We start from the raw sequence: 18,541 nt of genomic DNA on the forward strand, positions 1-18,541 counted from the left end.
TCATTTTCTTTGCGTGTTTTACAACAAATCACTTCTCTGTTCTCTGGTAGCAGTAACAGTGATACTGCATGCAAGGAAACATTGTGCTGAAATTGCTGTGCAGACAGGGATGAGATGAGGAATCTTTTTCCACTGGCTAAATTTCAGCCAAATTGTCCAGTTCCTTCGCACAGTTGTTTGTTTTTTGTCTGTCCCTGCGTGGAGCGTTTATGTTCTCCTGTACATTCAATGTATACATGGAGCCAGACGATTACGCCGAGCAATCATGTGGCTCCATTCTGTAGGGTTTGAAGAGATGAAAGCAGAGATTAATAAGGAGAGTCGTATATTTCTGCTACCAGGGTGCTGCACAGTTCAGTCAGATACGCATTGTTTGTGGAGTACAGTTGTTAAGCACACGTGAGGTTGGCACTCATTTGAACACCCACAATGTGGGTACAGCAAGTCAAAGGAATGACATGTCATCAGCAGACACGATGTGTCTTTTATTTTCTCTCTGCCAAAATGCGCTTAGCGTTCCCCCGGGGCACTCCTAGACTTAGCTGGGTGGAGGGTTTGTGCTTATAGAGTGCTACCGGGAGGCTGCTGTAAATGAAAAGCATTTTGGTGGGTTTATCTGATTGAACACACATGCTTGTTAAACAAGTGGCATTGTAAACACCGGCAGCCTGGCGGGAATGGCCACTCTCATTAGCAAGCTCATAATGAGTGAGATAAGGATCTAAGATGGTCTAGCTGAGGTTGAGAGGCTATGGTTAATACACAGGAACCACGGCATCTGTGCATGTGTGTGTTTGTGGTTAGTGGACCTCACAGTACACCATGGGAACATAAGCCACTACACATGTTTGTACTACAAGTAAGCCATGTAATAAGATGGAGGGTATATTGTGCATAAGGTGCATGTATCTTCGTGTGTGATTGTGCATGTGCCCATCTGTGCGAATGTGCACACATTTGTGAACCTGTATATGTGTTTCCAAGCTTGAGAGAGGGTTTAGGTCACCGCTTCTTCAGAGAATATATGTTAGCGAAGAAGTGCATAGAAAACAGAAATTTATTTTAAGTAGTAATTAAAAGCCAGTGGTTGTGTCTCAGTATAAACAGACCATATATTTGGACACATGTAGGTAATCATCAGAAAAACACAAATGTTTACCAGCTGACCACCGTCATAATATTGCACTTTATAATTGGGAAGTTTTCAGACATGTGCAGCATGTGTCTCTGAGTCCATCTGTTCTCTTTAGTGATAATACTTTTGCAAAATAAGAAAACCCACAAAAATTCAAGCTTGTGTCACTGTGTCTGTCAGCACCTGCTAACATCTCTACTTGTTTATTTGTGTTACTCATGTATTTTCCTCTCAGCCAAAGGCATCTCCTCCTAGTGGTCTTTTGATGACGTTTTCCAACACAACACAGGGCTTATATGTGTGTTAGACACAGATGAAAGCAGACTTTTAAAAAAAACATAGATCTGCAATGACAATTACAAAAGGTTTACTAGAAAACAACTCTTTGCTGACACAGTTGCTGGAACTATTAAAGCGCAGGAGGTGGTGTTTAAAATGCTGGGAACGGCAGTTTAAAGTGCTGCTGCGTAGTGGACCGACGAGAGCGATCGTGTAACGTAATGAGTAGAGGGATGCTGCGTCCTCTTCTCCTGCTGCAGTCAGTTGACAGAGCAATGGATAGTTTACAGGAACTCTGGGAGCCTTGGCTTGGAACGCTGAAGCTGTGGTTTAGGAAAACGGGACAACAGGAGTCTTTCCTTTCTTCGGCCGTCTGTTTTTACTTTGTTTTTTTCCCCTCTCTTTCCTTTTTTTTAAATCTCTCTCTCTCTCTTGCTCCCTCACTCTATCAAACTGTGGTCTGGGAAGGCATGTCTTCCTACCTTTGATTTAGTTTTTTTTCTTTTTCCTCCAGTCTTTGTCGGGGGTCTGTGGTGCTGGAGTCAGCAAAAACTGCAGGAAAGCACTATGTCAGGCTGTCTTCTGTGTTGCAGTCTGGCCTGCTGCAGGGGGAGGGCCTTGCTATCTGACTTAAACAGGAAGGCATTTATATCCTCAACATGTCATGATTTTGGCAATAGTCTTCTGAAGACCCTGCGAACACAGCCAGTGGAAAGTCTGATCCATTAACAGAAGGGCAGATTGATACCTCACCGCATATGGCACCAAATTTGTCTGTTGGTGCTGTTCGCGTTACCACTTCACTCCACCTGTCATTCCCACACATGCTCCTGTGTTTGTCAGGCTTTTTCCTCAACTGTGAATCATTTCAGACTTTCCCACCTCTTTTTTTTCTGTTATTATTTTATACTCACTTATCATGTGATATTTTGGTTTCTTTAGGGACAGAAAGGTTTCCCTGGCCAACCCGGACTCCCTGGAGACCCTGTAAGTATTTTCACAGGTGTTCTTTTTTACTTCTGCAACAGCCACCCTCAGAGAAAAACCCATGTTCATTTCTATATCTTGTATATTCTCATTATATATTTTGCTTCTTTAACCTTAAATCTCCCCAGATGAACTCTTTTCTTTTAGGCACTTCTCTCTACCTCATGCACATCACATTATCTGCAATGCCATGCCTTCATTAGTGTCCACGTATGTCATTCACGTCCACCTCACTCAAGTCTAAACCCTTGCTCTCGCTTCATTCTTCAAAATTGAAACTCAGTCGTCATTCACTCCAGGTGTTCAACCTTTCACTCTGTGTGTATGTGTGCGCGCACCGAGGATGCCAGCTGGGCAGCCAGATTAGATTAGCCTGTTATAAAGCACTGGTGAGGACAGACATCTGGCCAAAGCACTGTGTTAAAGCGATGCACTCCATGATATCAGAACGTGATGCCAAAGAGAGGAAAAAATAGAGGGAAAAGAAACAGGGACAAGCCAAGTAGGCCAACAGTGACACACTCAGTGGCTGCTACTCCGCAGTCCTGGAGAAAGTTTCCCTTTGTGTGTGTCTATTCTGCTCCGGGCTTGTCGTTCAACCGTGACACTGTCTTACAGCATGTCACACTATGACATGCTATGCTATTTTCTAGCAGGCCTTTATTCTTTGTCATATTTCCCAGGTCATTTATCTGTTTGACTTTCCTTAATCTGTGGGAATCCATTCAATGAAGTCTTTTATTCACTGCTAAGTGACGGAAGACATGACTCTGGCTGTTTAGTCCAGCCCAACACTATTTTTAAGCATGGAGCATCCAGCCTTGCGTCCAAAGTTATTTCCAATTAGGCAAGGTCATGCTACTGTTTGCATTAAAGAAAGATCTTAGTCATGAAAAGAGAAGTGGAAATTTCTCCTCACTGTCACAGCCGTGCTCAGGATGACGTCATCAGTTTGGGGAGTTCCTGCTCTAGTCATTGTAGAGAAGGTACTTTTTACTAATATGCCCTCCCACTCGATTCATCCTCAAGCGCCCCCCTGTTTCCCACATAGCTGGTTCCTTTTGATGACGATCACAGTGTAAATCACCATACTGTTGTGTGCAGTAACACAGTGTCTTGATGACACTGTGTTACTGTAATGCACCACAGGCTGTATTCAGAGCCTAAACCTACAGCTGGTCAGTTAAAGGCCCAAATGTCACAAAGCCAAATTCATGGCGTGTTTTAACTGGCAGCATCATACACATTTATCCGAGAGAGGGAATGGCAAGGAAAGTAAGACACAAACGCTTGTCCTCTGCAAATTTTAAACACAACCTGCTTCTGTGCACATGTCTTATGCCTTCTGACAGTGACATATACAGTACATGCATGCAAACCAAACTGCTAATTAGGGTCTATGGTCTGGAACACATCTGAAAAGTGAGGAGTGAAAGAAAAAAAAAGAAGCTTTTCATGGTAATCAGTGGGAACAATTCAGTGGGGTGGAATGTCACCAAGTTCATCTACACAAGTACTCTACTTAAGTACCAATTTGAGGTGCATATACTTTTCTAGAGTGTTTATTTCCTTGCCATTTTAACATAATAATAAAATATGATCTTTTAAATCAAAACAATTCTAAAAAAAAAAAAAAACGCAGCCGAAGGTTTTTTCCTGTTAAAAGGGAGTTTTTCCTTCCTACTGCCACCAACTGTTTGCTCATGGGGGGCAGCTGATTGTTAGCGTTTTCTCTGTACTACTTTAGGGTCTTTACCGTTGAACATAAAACAGCTTGAAGTGATTTCTGTTTTGATTTGACGCTATATGTATAAATAAATAAATAAATAAATGACATTAAATTTAATTAATAAAAAGAACATATTGGAGACATATAGTTATTATACTTATCAATCACTGTATTTCATCCCATCTGCGTTGTCTACCTCACTGAAACCATTCACTGCTATGAATGGCCTGCTTGTGTGTGTTTGTGTTGCTGCAATTTTGATTGCCCACCCTACCGCTCTCTCCCTCCCCTCCACCTTCTTATTTGTCTCTCTCTTTCTCTCTTCCCCGCAGGGTGAGCAAGGTCCAGTCGGGAGCCCAGGTGCCAAAGGTTATCCTGGCAGGCAGGTGCAGTAAATCCTCTCCTGTGACTGGTACAGTTGTAGTCAGGGCCGTAGTAAGGGCAGAGGGCCAAGAGGGATTAGGTTATGCTAAGCAGATGGCCTGGAGGAAAAAAACATATTTGGGTAAATACTAAACAGAAGAAAATGAAAAATAAATGCCTCAGAAATTAACATAGAGATCCACTTCAGTATTTAAGCCATAGCTGCTATACAGAAATGTATGGCAGTGTATTTTTGTACAGGAGTATTTATTATTGTGTCCTGTCACCTTTCCCCATTGGGGAGGTTTCTGTTATTTTTATAATAAACCTTACCAATTATAATATTAGGATGTATCTCTGTTGCATTGCTTTTTAAAATATTCCATTCTAAAGTTAAACCTGTAGACTTTGGTATAACCCAAATGAAGTACTTCAGGCACAGCTTCAAGTGCAGGGCTGCTAAATTAAATTCCTCTTTTTGATTTTCAGGGTTTACCTGGGCCTATAGGACCGATGGGGCCTAAAGGCGTTCGGGTAAGGAGTCAACTTTCTGCTCTACAAATGTGCTGCTCAAGCTTAGATCTGTCTAAATGACCAGTATTGATGTTTTGACAGGATCACTGAATATGCTTACTCGTCTCATGACATTTATTTAAAAAAAAATGCACAAAGAAGTTGCTAAATTAAGGGCCTGCTCACAAGCATTAGCATTTTGTGCTAGAAAGCTGTTGTTGGATGAGCACTTACTTGAATGCAACACCAGCCAAATGCTAGTATGTATGAAAGCATGCATGGCAGCAGTTGCACCAGCATCCAACACCGCACACATAAATAAACACACACTCAACTCACTGTTAATAGCGTGCTAAACTTAGGAGCCTTGTAATACAAACATTGTGTTACTGTATACAGACTCTTATTCAAAGACTGGCTGTTGATAAGCCTCCTCATGCAAACCAACACCCTTTAGGCACACAAACAAAAAAACAGACGCGGGTGACACAAACTGATTTTTATGTTGCATTTCAATAAAGGTTCTTTATCAGTTTCCCTTGGCTGCTCCGAAGCCTTCCCCTGCCCCCACTGGCTGGAATTTCCTGTTTAAGCTCAGTTTGAGGCCCTGCTGTCTTAAGGAGGCCTTCTAGTCCCCCTTTTGCTCACTGCACTACCTTTCTCTGTTTTCTGCTCTCTTTCCCTTGCTGACCACTACGTATTGTGTAAACTCATCTGACGCCTTGCTTCTAACTAGCACCTGAACTGTTCCTCCAGCGTTCAACTGTGGTGTTTCTGCTTGTTGTCGTCTGTGTGTGTCTCCACCATACTGACAGCCCAGTGTGATGTCCTGGCTATCTTCAGAGATCCCTGGCGTGAGGGTATGTGCCCTTGGACTACATCGTGGAAGCCAGCACCATGCAGTCCATGGGCATATACACTTGCCTCATGGCTTGGTTCTTCATGCAAGCCAACCCAGTCCGTGGTGGACCATCATCCACTGAAAACCAGCCCCAGAGCCATTAGGGTTTTTTTTCCTACTGCTTTTATACTATCCAAATACTCATCCATATTCCTCCTGTCTCCTCTTCTCTCCTTCAGGGTTTCATTGGAATCCCAGGCCTTTTTGGCCTGCCCGGTCCTGATGGCGAAAGAGTGAGTCCTTTTCAAATGTATATTTCTCTCAAGCAATCGGTAACTCAGAAAATGTACACAGACCAGCCGAATCCAGCTAAAGGGCCTGTGAAAGGACAGCATTTCTTCTTCAGCATTTTGTACATTCAGCTGTCTTGTTGTTATAACACGAGAAGCAGTCCCCAGCTGTCCGAGATGCTGCTGTATAAAGCTGTGTGGGAGTGTTGATGACTCATAATAAAAGCCGCTCTTTTAAGGCCTTTGAACTGCCTGAACTCACTAAGGCCTCTTACTTCTGTACAGCCATTTGCCTACTTATGACACGGTCCAGAAGGTTGCATCAGCACAGGATAGGCTGTAATCACAACTTGTACCATCTGTAGCCAGAAAGATACACATAAAGCAGAGACTATGCATAGCTCTCTTCTTCCAGCAGACTCTTTTTCTCATTTAATAGACATATGTGCACAATGGAAGCCTAGATCTCTCATAATAGGTTAGAAATATAGGCTAGGCTGCAGTCAGCTGCTGTTCACATCTGCTGAAGCAGGAGAGGAGACAGGCTTACGGCTATGGCTTTTTAATAGTGTGTTTTGGGCTTGAATCAGTTCTACCCAAAAGTGCTATGTTTTGATTTTGATATGGCTTCTTACATAATGTCTGACTCTGTCTTTCGTCTTCTTTTCACCCTTTCTGTTCTGCTTTCTTTTCTACTTCTGCTCTCTCTATCTTGTTTGGATTTTCAGGGTATACCCGGCGAACCAGGGAAGAGGGGCAAGATGGGTAGGCCGGTAAAGTTTTGTCTCAACATACTTTGCAGATAATCTTTCAAAAATGTGATGAATTGTGCTGGATGTGCTCATTTTGAATGTTTGCTTTGTTATGGATGCTGATTATAGCTTTTAGAACCTTAAAGTTCAGAGACAAGTTTGGAAAAAAAAGAAAAATTCCCTGTATTTGGGTCAGATCGAAACTTTTTCTGCAAAGAATCCAACACATATGAAAATTTATAAGGTCTGCATTTGCGTCATTCTTTCAATCGGCTAAGTATTTCCATGGCTGTTGGAAGGGTTAACTGCAGCCTGAATAGAGTGGAGTCCCACCAGCCGCATGTCGGGGTCTTGGATGTAACAAGAAAAAGGCTTTTGTTGGAGTAATGGACTTTCGGTCCCCCCCAGCATGGAGCCAAGCCATTTGGAAGGAAGCCGCTGATTCTGTTGTGTGTGTCAGATATAGTGTTCAAAGTCAGTTTGACAGAGTGTTTTAGAAAGAGTGTGTAACCCCCGACACACACTGCTGAGATCATTCTGCAGCTGTTGCTTATTGGCTTTTCAGTAAATAAGGCATTTATTGGCCAAAACGTCTAAACACACGCAAGCGAGTGTCCACTATTGTGAGGCTTTTAGAAGTAGATGCTTATTCTGTTATTAGGCAATTGTTTAAGAAGCAGCTGCAGATACAAATTTAGCGCTTCAGAAGTTTGTGGGGCCTTTTGCATTTGATTTGATTGCGTTAGATTTTTTTTGGAGTTTGTATGCGTGGGTGTTCTCCTCACTTAAAGAGGCCTGCATTATAAGAGAAGTTTTACAGCCATGAAAACGGCACAGGGATATAAAAATATCATTATTTTGGTCTGTTTAGTACCAATATCCGTACATTTCTTATGCATAACATCCTTAAAAGACAGCATTAAATGTACTGAAGTAAATTTAGAAATTAAGCACATTTCTGGCCTGCAAAAGCAACTGAAAGACACACACCTATCATAATCACTGTCATCTGGTTTCAGTGCTTTTGCATGGAAAATGGAAAGCATGGACGCTTAATGAGATGATCCCTCAGAGATCATCCCTCTGCTCCCTGATGGAACAGAAGAACCACAAGAACACGAGCCAGACATTTTAATGGCCATCACCAGAGCACTTGTACTCTGTCGAGAAAGCGCACACACGCACAGTTTGCCATCTACCAATGAGTCAAGAGCGAATATATCTAAAACCATGGAAAGCTTAAAAAGTTTCCAAAGTGCATTGCCAACATTTCTACATAACTTTTTTTTTCTGTTTGGCTGTCTTTGTCTGTTGGTGGTGGTTGTCTTTATCAGGCTCATCTGTTGCAGTTCTTTTATATCAGTTCAGTATCTTGCAGTAAGTGCTGCTGTTGTTTGATCCTTTTTAAGGTTGAGGCTGATGAAAAGGGTGGTCTGACATAATGTGAAAGCAGAAATACACTAAAGGCTCACATGACTCTCCTCAAAGGCTTTTTAAGTACTTGGCAAATCCACGTTTCCCACATTTGTCCTCAGCTCGTACAGCAGCGGCGACAGCTATATGATTCATCTTTTGGGTCACTGTCATCCTTCGTAGATGTGTGTTCCCCCAGCGCTCACAATTTTATCGTACTATAAAGCAGGCTTCTGTTGCACAATGACCCTACTTTCTTCTTCTTCTTCATTTTTAGGTAGCATGGTACTCCACCTGCTACAGAAACAATGTGCAATTACAGCAGTTAGTGCTGTTAGGATCGCCTCATTGACCTGATGCAAAGTTTCAGGAGAAACATTCAGAAAGCCTCCGTCAAAGGGATTTATTATTGTCTAAAAGTGAGGTTGAAATGGCATTTCGTTTTCAAGAAACAACCTGCAAAGGAGTTGCGTTTAGTCAGCACAATTTGCTTCTAAGTATAGACAGAGATTTAAATGCAGTATATCTAAATCATCTCCACTCTTGCAGAAATAACTGACATTTTCAGGAGGTAACAGTAATTGGCATTTTGAAGCAATGCATTGAGGCCAGAATAGCAGAACCTAGCCATTATGAGTCTTTCTGAATGGTTTGGTTTAAAATGCCTTGGCTCTACTGCTTTATGCAGATGTGGTTTCTCTGCGCTAAACCACCAACTGTTAGCAAAGCTCTGATTAGCTTCCCTGTTACTGCTAAATGGACAGGGTAATTACTTGGCTTACGGTAGAACAGTAGAACAGTTGGCTACACACAGCCTACAGCTGATAGATTTAATGCTTTTAATGGAGCCATTATACTCTTATTTTGCGCATATTTCAAATTACTTTATATTTAATGCTATATTTGACTCTGTGAAACTGTTATAATTGCTGCACTATTACAGTAGCAGCACTCTTGGCTGTGCAGCAGTCAGCAGTATTTGTGAAAGTGTGCTCTGTTCACTTGACTCCGTGGTTAAGGCCATTCACATTGGCATATTTCCCCCAACTACAATGCACTTTTTTTATTTGCATCAGTATTTGCACAATCAATGCAAATACAATTGCCTTGTGTGCACTAAAGTGACTGTAACTAAATATGCTTATTACAGCAGTAGATCACAAGACTTGAGATGACGCTCCAGAGAACGATCATCCATCTCCAGTGATCATTATCTCTGAAGAGCTTTGTACCATCTTTCAGCTTCTTGGTTTGTTTTTGCTTCCTTAAATGTGCTGCTTTGGTTCTCTCTCATTGCTTATCTCAATGTGTCATTTGGCCAATAAAGAAGCAACTGAAAACTTCCTGCTCAGGCTATGACAGGTTCCTTCAGTTAGTGAATCAGTGGATTTGGGGGTGGGGGGGTGGGGGGCAGATTACAGTGGGCATCACATGGCCAGAACCACTCCTATAATGAATAGTTGTGTCCCTCCATAAATTCTGGATGTGTCTATAAGGAGCTGCTCACCAAATCAATTTGAATGCTGTGTTCACATCTGCGCGTTTCCCCCAAGTTGCCCAAAAATCAGTTGTCTCTGAGCTGAACTAAAAGCAACAGGACATACATTTATGAATACCTATGTTTGAGTTGCTGTATGTCGCCAACATTAAAGTTCCTCTCTCTGTTTTCAGGGGTTTCCTGGTGACTTTGGGGAGAGAGGACCACCTGGGCCAGATGGAGAGCCAGTATGTCACACGCTTACTTACCCACACACACACACCTGATGTTTACTGTAACATTTTCACAGTGCTTGTGGCTAAATCCTCAGTTGGTCCAGCAGTTTGCCTCCGTGTTTGGGTTTTGTTTGAAGTTGTTCTCGACAAGCATCGCTATTGCATTTCATTTCGTGTCATGCCTCCAGCTGCTGTAGATCATTTTCCTTGGCACATATTTTCCAAAAAAGAAAAAGAAAAAGGAAAAAAGCTGTATTAAATGTAGCTTTTCCTATTCGCCGCTGTAAACTGCGTCCCAACACACGTATAGCTTCACAGCCATGAGAAGGCGATATCCAAGAATAGTAAATGATGTAACAGGATGCCATTTTGATGACTCCCCCCATTCATTAATGACGGACCAGCAAAACCCAGTCTGTGTAACTCCGTCCATATGGAAGACAAATAATTGGACCGTAGCATTTCCACTATTTTTGATATTCCTACAAATTTGGGACTTCATAAGCCCGTCAGTGAAAACTCTAGAACAAAAACATAAAAAGTTACACTTGATGCACACTGAACTACGCATAATAAAAGTGAAGTTAAGGTTTATGTTCTAGAAAACACTTCACCTATCCATTTCTGACTTTTCCAATGAGTCAGGCTTTTAGAGCAGGCAGCTGAACTGCTAATAAATCCTTTTTTGGGCTGTTTATTCTCTTCCTGAGAAAAAGACCCATCTTCCAAAGTGGATTACGCATTAGATTTATCAAATGTTATTATGAAATAATCAGTAAGCTTATGGAATATATGAAAATATATTTATATATACTTTGCTTTTTCCTTCTCCACTCTTTGTTGTCTTTACTTGTGATGACATGTTTAATGCATTTTACTCCTGCAAAGCAAGCAGATTGTCTTCAAATCTTGATGAAGCTTAAAATGTTTGGGGAAAAAAGCAGAATATACTTATTTAATCTTAGATGCTTACTGGAAAAGTCCGACTCAACAAGGCTGTGCTTCTGGGGGGCATTGAGCTATCAGTAATTTCAAATGCAGAGGGAAAGCTATCATCAGTAGATGTATAGTTTGTTATTTGTTTGTGGGTAGCTGCAGTGGAGAAATGTCCTGTAGATGGATGTACCATCAACCTCCTATGAGGCCTATTGGGAAGTCATCAGATTTGCTGTGATGATGGTGTTGGTGATGGTGTCATAAGTCACCAAATAAGTAATCCTTTGAAGAAAAATGACCATGGCCATGGCTAAAACAGTCAACTTCATGATGGTGGTAAATAAAAGAAAATACCATTTAAACAATGACATCACCTACTGCTTAATGTTGTTGCCTTTTGATGCCACCAGTTTTGCTGTTGCCATGTTGGTGCTTTAAAACTGGGCATCATGAGCAATAGGAAACTTGTCATTAGCTAATGAGGTTATCCAGTGCACATACTTTATAATTTTCCATAAGTTACAAATTAAACTTTGTGTTTTCAATATAACCACCATTAAGTCATCAGGAAAGTGTTTACTGAGGTCACAGAACAAGGGAGCCAAGGTTTCTTTTCCCATAGACTTCTACACAACTGGAAGACTTTTTGCAACCAGTGGAGTCGCCCCCTGCTGGCCATTAAAAAGAAAGCAGGTCTCTTTTGCATTGGCTTCACGTTTCCAAAGTTTAGTGAAAGAAACTACTTTCTTTCACTAAACCTTTATGCTGTCTATGAATAAAAGTCGAAAATGACTGACATAGATTTTCTTTAACACTGAATGAGTATACTGTACTAACTCCTGGATATTTCACTGGGTTAAAGTAAAACCTGTTAATGGCCTTAATTAGGATACAGTCTCTGTCCTCTTGTCTTTCTTTCTTTTCTTTCTTTTTTTGAGGTAGAACCTGCATATTTGAAAAAGCCACAGTGGGACGATGGTCTCACATCCCTTTTACCTGAGACCCCTCACATATTCATGCACACAGCCCCCTCTCATAAGCTGCGAAGAACACTGAGCCACTCTTCTGAGCATGTTTGTTTTAAAAAAGGGCCAATAACCCATGAAACTTGCTCCTTTTCCCTCTCGCTTCATCTCACTAACTCTCTCTCTCCTCCTCTCCAACTAGGGTAACATGGGAGCCCCCGGTCCAAACGGAGTTCCTGGACTTATTGTGAGTTGTAGTTTGTGTGTTTTCTGTGCACAATCTCGGCTGCAAATGTTTAAATGAAACTGAATATACCTGCAAAACTGGGGGAAAAAGGAGAAAACTTTATTAGCTTGCATTTATGTCGCCTGCCAGTTTGGTGGGGATCTAATTCATATATTTAATATAGATATTAGGTGAATGTGGATGGTTCTTAGACGCCAGGGCTTTTTTCACAGTGAGTGCAAAGCCTGAATTGTGCAGTTTATATCTGCTATTTTCTCACATGAAGAACAAGGCACTCGTGTGCAGTTTATCAATCACACAGACCTTAACAGTGCATCTTGTCCTCCTCTTGAAGCGCCCTTTTAATAACTATTTTTAGAACAGAGCTGCCCCCCGCCCACCCATCACCTTGCCCTCCATGCTTGCCCAGCCCGACAGCCGCATAATTGTGTATGATTATAATGTCTCCCTGGTTTCTCTTGTTGCGTCCCGTCTTCACCCATTGCTGCCACTCCTCCCGACCTATTCTAGGCCACCGGTGGTGGTAGTAGGCCTGTAATTGAAGGACTCTGATTACAGCCCTAGTCTGAGCTTTGTGTCCTCTTTATCCGTCTTATCCGTCAGCATAATGTACAGTACGTAGCAGCGGGACGGAGCGCCACTACAAAGATAAAAATATACAGTCACTCTTCTTTGGGGACTCCAAAGCTGAGAAGCTTTGGGTGAAGGCTGGCAACTACTGAAGTAGAGAAAATGTCTAGACAACGACTCTCACTTAGAAATACACTCAAAATAGATAGTTTCTCTTTTCTTATTTTTGCTTATATTTAACAGTTGAAAAATGAACCAAATTTCATTGTGTTAAAGACTGCCATTCTGAAATACAAACAAGACCTACTTTGATGTCATGAAGCCTCATCTGTGGCAGTTTTTCACCAGTATGATGTTTCCGAGTCTAAGATTATGCTAGGAATCACTGGAGTTCATTATCAGTCTTCTCCATTAGCTGAAATCACATCTCACATCACATGTAATCACATCTCACCATCTCTGTGTTTTATTTGCAATACGCTGACTGTTTATGATGCATTTTCACTATTAGTACAAGTGCATGCTACAATGCTGTTTGACATGTCTGTGCTGTTTGGTGTGCAATAGGATGTTTTTTCAATAAGTCCCATCTGGACGTAGCGTTTTCAGTAGGAGAAACGTTTCGTCACTCATCCAAGTGACTTCTTCAGTCTCAGCTTACTGCAGGTTTCCCCAACCTTATAAAGAGTACATTTGAGCAAAAACTGAAACTAGCCCACTGAATGATCAAAACGCTATTAACAGAATCAGTCTTTTGCGATTTACTTACCTGGATGATTGAGCATGCATCAAGACATGTTTTTATAGGGTTTCATATGTGCATAAATACAAAAACAGGCCTTTTTAGCCTTTTGCTAGCTGGTTACTGGGCAACCTTTTGGCATCTCATTGTATCATGCATAACTGAAGTTTTGAGGCTACAAATGAATCAGAATCAGAATCAGAATCCGATGTTATGCTTGGGAAATAAAAATGATACGATTCCTTTGTAAGGTCTTATAGTTGTTAAAATGCAAAATCCAGGTTATAGATGCATTAGACAGATGGATTTCAATGTGTGCACAGAGCGGAGGCAAGTATTTCTCATTGCAGCAGCATCCTCCAAAAACACACACAGAGACACACAAAAATACATAAGGACCTTGCTCTTAGTGACCATTGGGTTTGAATACTTGAATACCCCAAAACTGCAAATCTGTGTCTTTCGAATGTGCAAAATTCAGTTTCAGAGTTCATTTGTGGGGAACAAAAGTCTATACAGAAGTGAATCTGCTGTTTTAAGAGAGCAGCTAAGTGTCAAGTGAGAGTTCAGGTAGAGTAATAATAGACAAGAATTCATTGAAAGTAAGATTAATGTGTTTCTTCATGCATTTCTAGCTATTTGTGAGCAGGAAATATGCCGTTGAAATTAACATTTAAGTGTGAGACTAGAGCACTGAAACTATAGAGCAGATCTTGTTGTTTTAGAGACAGATCAGTCCAGCAGGATATGACTTAATTATCAGGTATTAGATTCCATTAGATTAGAAGTTTGGGGGGAAGGTTGCCTTTTAACTCACAATACCAAATTAAGTGAGTTGCTCCGAGGTGCAATTTTGCAGCTTATATTTGATAACATCCTCTGTCGATTATTCACTGGGGCTAATGTTTGAAACACTAAGCCAAGGCTACTTGGCTTAGTGATGCACAATCTTGATGCACAATCTTGGCTTCTGACCACAACATCTATTCATTCTTCCCGGTGTCAGTCATATATTATCATCCATTGTTTTATGTTGTGTGTGATGTGATAGCGAGGCTGGAAGCAAGACAGTGAATTTATTCTTAATCAATCCCAAAGAGCGCTCTTATTGTATATGTGTTTTTTACATTAATGAATGGGGCCTGGGCCACATCTTTGTTCGTTATGCGTGTGATATCACTATTTATTAATGTGTTTCTTGTTTATCCCATCTTCTTGCATTAGGGAGACATGGGACCTGTGGGACAGATTGGCCCGCCAGGACCTAATGGACTGAAGGTAATCTCTCACACACATAGAGATAGAAACTGTTGCCTTCACTGTCTTATTTTTATCAGTTATTGTATATGCAATAAAACAAGAGATTTTTAAGAAGGCCTATTTTAAGCTTTTGAATTTGGATTAGTTACCAGTTATGTGCCGTAAAGATGTACTTTTGATCGAATTTGGCTTTTGAGGTGCCTTTCAACCAGTTTGTTGGTGCTTTTTCCAGGGGGTGCCTGGAAATCCAGGAGAACCAGGACTGAAAGGTGATAAGGTGATCTGAATATTCCTGTTATTGACCTGTGTTTAAGCAGCATGTGATGGATATGTAGTCTTTTGCATCCTACCGTAGATATTTCTGTCCAGAGTTTAGGCCTTAAACAGCATGCTCATTAGGTGTCACCTGCAAATTAACTTATATAAACCTCTGAGGATTGTTTCTATTGGTGTAGATGAGGTTTCCATATGCATATTTTTGTGAAATCTATTATGGAAGCATTTTAATTTAAAGCAGCCAGCCAAGCTATTGAAGAAAATGAAAGAAAAGTAGACAGACATTGTCCTTGAAATTTAAAACAAACAGCAGCATGAAGAGACCACTCAGCACTGATGATTTAAGGAGGTTCAACTAGAAGGCCTTTTAAGGACAGCAGTAAAATCTGGCTGCCTCTACTAAAACCAGAACAGTGCACAATACCTTAATGATGGTAAAGCACAAATAGTCAAATCTGAAAGTGACTGAAAGACCTTCATCAGAGGCCTCATGTTTGAAATTTGGTTTATTGGACACTTCTCACTTTGCATTTGTAATTACTGCAGTTACTCATTATTACTCATTTGTTTTGTGCTGGAACGGCCTGCAAAACATGTGGTGTGGCAAACTGCAGCAATGCCTTTCATAATACATACTGACACCACATGGAATAGTTGGCTAATCCAGTAAATAACACTCGCTGTGTGTGGATATTCATAAAGTGTAAACTGCTAATTAGTATTGTCTGTTTAAAAAAAAAAAATAAAAGCTTGTATTTGGAAAAGTGGAACATTTCATTCCCCCCTAATGGTTTCCTTTTTTTTTTTCTTTTTTTCTGTCCATACCTCATCCATCCACCTATGTATGCGTGTTCGTCTCCTCCTCTCTCTCTGTCAGGGTGAAATTGGGATTCCTGGAGAGCAAGGGGAGATTGGATTCAAAGGAGACAAGGTACATCACCTTTGCAACACAGTTGTGCACGCCTCACATGCACACGCTCTCTATCTCACTGCTTTCTGACCTCCTCAGCCACCGTACGGAACGCTACCTGCAGTACACTCGTGTTACACAGCCTTTGTCTTTGCAAAATGACTTTTCCAGATGTCTGCTGTTCAGCTTAAGGAAATTAATGTGTTCACCCTCCACATTTGTCTCTGTGTGTAAGCAAAATTCAAATCCATCACAGAGCAGAGTGGCCTCAAGAGATAGCACAATCTTGAACAGAGAGTCATGCATGTCGAATGTCTGCTTTGCTAGAAAATAAATTAAGCTTCTGATCCTGTCTGACTGTCTCTCTGAGTTTTTAACTTTTGTTTGTATTGGACAGGGTGTCCAGGGGGCCCCAGGTTTACCAGGCATCCGTGGGAAACCGGGACCACAGGTTAGTTCTTGTCTGGGAATGTATTCATGAAAACCAGGAATACATTTAACTGTTAAAATGTGGATAAGCAATTAGATAAGCAATAGTTTAGTTTTTGTTTGTTTGTTTGTTTTTGCCTTCATTGGTCCTTAAGCTATTTCCTTAATAGCCTTTGTGCTAACAGTTTGGCCAGAAAACAAAACTCAGACATACCAGTTAACTTAGCAGAAAGCTGAAAACTGCAAGCTCAGCAGTGTCAAAAGGTCCAAAACCTGCACATTATGTAATCTTTAATGTTTAAAGTAGGGTTTTTGTTAATCAACAGTAAACATAACTATTTTTATAGCCTGTTATGTCCAGGACTATTTCTTGGCCTGATGCAACAATTTCCTATCCATGAGGTTTACAAGCATCCATTAGAGTGTCCAGGAAGTCGCTGCTCTTTGCCAGGAAACTGTCACCAGCATTATATCAGGTCAAGTGGCTCTATAGTGTAGTGGTTTCTATAGTTGCCTAACAAGTGAGAGACCCCTAGTCTGATCCTAGAAGGAGGCACAAACCTTTATAGGGTTGCATCAGATGTAAAAGAAATCTGCCAAATCAAACATGTGGAGCTACCCACTGTAGCAATCCCTTGTGAATAATGGAGCAGCTGAAAGTAGCATTTCAGTCTCTCAGGAAGTTAAGTCCAGCTTTACTAACCACACCCAGGACTGATTATGCCAGACTTGCTGAATCAAGAAATCACTTAAACAGAACCTGTCTGACAAAGTTAAGTAGATCTTAAAAAGCAGCACATCATGCCACGATGTAAAGAAACATCTGAGAAACAAAGTCAAGTGGAAAAGGGTTCCAGTAAACCACGGTGAGTGCCATTATTCACAACTTGAAACAGTGGTGAAGCTTCCCAGGAGTGACCGGCCGATCAAAATTACTTCAAGAACACATCAACGACTCATTTAGGCCTCATTTAGGCCTCATTTGCCTCAATTAAGGTCAGAGGTCATGATTAGAAAATAAGAAAGCGACTAGGCAAAAATGGCATCTGTAAAAGAGAGGAGGAAACCACTGCTGACCAAAAAGACACACAAAGACTCGTCTCACATTTGCCATAAAACACCTTGATGAGCCGCAAGACTTTTGAGAAAATATTCTGTGGACTGACGAGACCAACTTTGAATTTTTTGGAAGCTTTGAGTCCCGTTACATCTGGTGTAAAACTAACACAGCATTTCATAAATAACACCATACCAACAATCAAACATGGTGGTGGTAGTGTGATGGTCAGCATTGCTGGTTCAGGACGTGGACAACTTGCTGAGACTTGATTGATCAGTGAGCAGTGCTTTCGTACCTGTTGAGCTCATTTCAAACATAACCTGCTCCAGAAAAAGTTAGGTCTTTTGCCTTGCCAATGCACCCCATTAATAAGTGAACCACATTCATAAAACAGACAAACAAGTGGTAACACTGAAGTTACATGGATAAGCCCAAATCCTGCTTCGTAGTACAGGACTCAGCTGCTGGCTGTCCCAAATGCACAGACATTTGCAAATGTCACTGATCCTCTCATCTCATTTTCAGCATGAGTTTTTATTTCTTATCACATCCAACTGTTTCAAGTCTTTCTGTTTTACAGGGAAAGCCAGGAGAGAAAGGTCCCGATGGTACCCCCGGACCTCCGGGCCCTGAGGTTTGTATTTACTCCTTTGTTGTTGCATTTGATGTCTGTATTTCACAGACAGAATAATAATCGATGCCCTTTTTAATCTTGATAGGGTTTTCCTGGTGACATGGGACCACCAGGAGAGAACGGCCTTGAAGGACCAAAGGTTAGTAAAATCATGATCTAAGCTAAGCAGTCCCTAAACTAACTCATGATTCAAAACAGGGACAGAACTTGGCTAGTGCTCCACAGCAACACTGGGAGAGATACAGTGGCTCTTGAGCTAAATTATAACGCCAGCCCCCTAATATTCACATGATGATAATGTTTTTATATTTATATAAGTAGGTGTAATACCACTGCCTTATTTTAGTTTTGAGCATTACTTTTGCTTATACTTGATCATAAACTAAACATCATCTGGAGAAAGTTTCAGTAGATGGTGGCTCAAGAGTTGGCAGTTCGCCTTGTAATCGGAAGGTTGCCGGTTCAGTCTCGGTCGTTGTGTCCTTGGGCAAGACACT

At 41.2% G+C, this 18,541-nt stretch overlaps 1 protein-coding gene across 1 annotated transcript in view; it reads left to right on the plus strand.

The window, feature by feature from the left end:
• The window catches only part of col27a1a (collagen, type XXVII, alpha 1a), a 65,808-nt gene that overhangs the window by 25,829 nt on the left and 21,438 nt on the right, over window positions 1-18,541 (plus strand). Inside the window, exons 8-20 of the mRNA XM_004549767.3 lie at window positions 2,357-2,401; window positions 4,463-4,516; window positions 4,983-5,027; window positions 6,087-6,140; window positions 6,866-6,910; window positions 9,974-10,027; window positions 12,119-12,163; window positions 14,700-14,753; window positions 14,968-15,012; window positions 15,889-15,942; window positions 16,319-16,372; window positions 17,991-18,044; window positions 18,130-18,183. Coding sequence (XP_004549824.3) covers window positions 2,357-2,401; window positions 4,463-4,516; window positions 4,983-5,027; window positions 6,087-6,140; window positions 6,866-6,910; window positions 9,974-10,027; window positions 12,119-12,163; window positions 14,700-14,753; window positions 14,968-15,012; window positions 15,889-15,942; window positions 16,319-16,372; window positions 17,991-18,044; window positions 18,130-18,183 — 657 coding nt within the window. The remainder of the gene's footprint in view (window positions 1-2,356; window positions 2,402-4,462; window positions 4,517-4,982; window positions 5,028-6,086; window positions 6,141-6,865; window positions 6,911-9,973; window positions 10,028-12,118; window positions 12,164-14,699; window positions 14,754-14,967; window positions 15,013-15,888; window positions 15,943-16,318; window positions 16,373-17,990; window positions 18,045-18,129; window positions 18,184-18,541) is intronic.

Source organism: Maylandia zebra, linkage group LG7 (assembly GCF_041146795.1).
Source record: "Maylandia zebra isolate NMK-2024a linkage group LG7, Mzebra_GT3a, whole genome shotgun sequence".
NCBI classification, from domain to species: domain Eukaryota; kingdom Metazoa; phylum Chordata; class Actinopteri; order Cichliformes; family Cichlidae; genus Maylandia; species Maylandia zebra.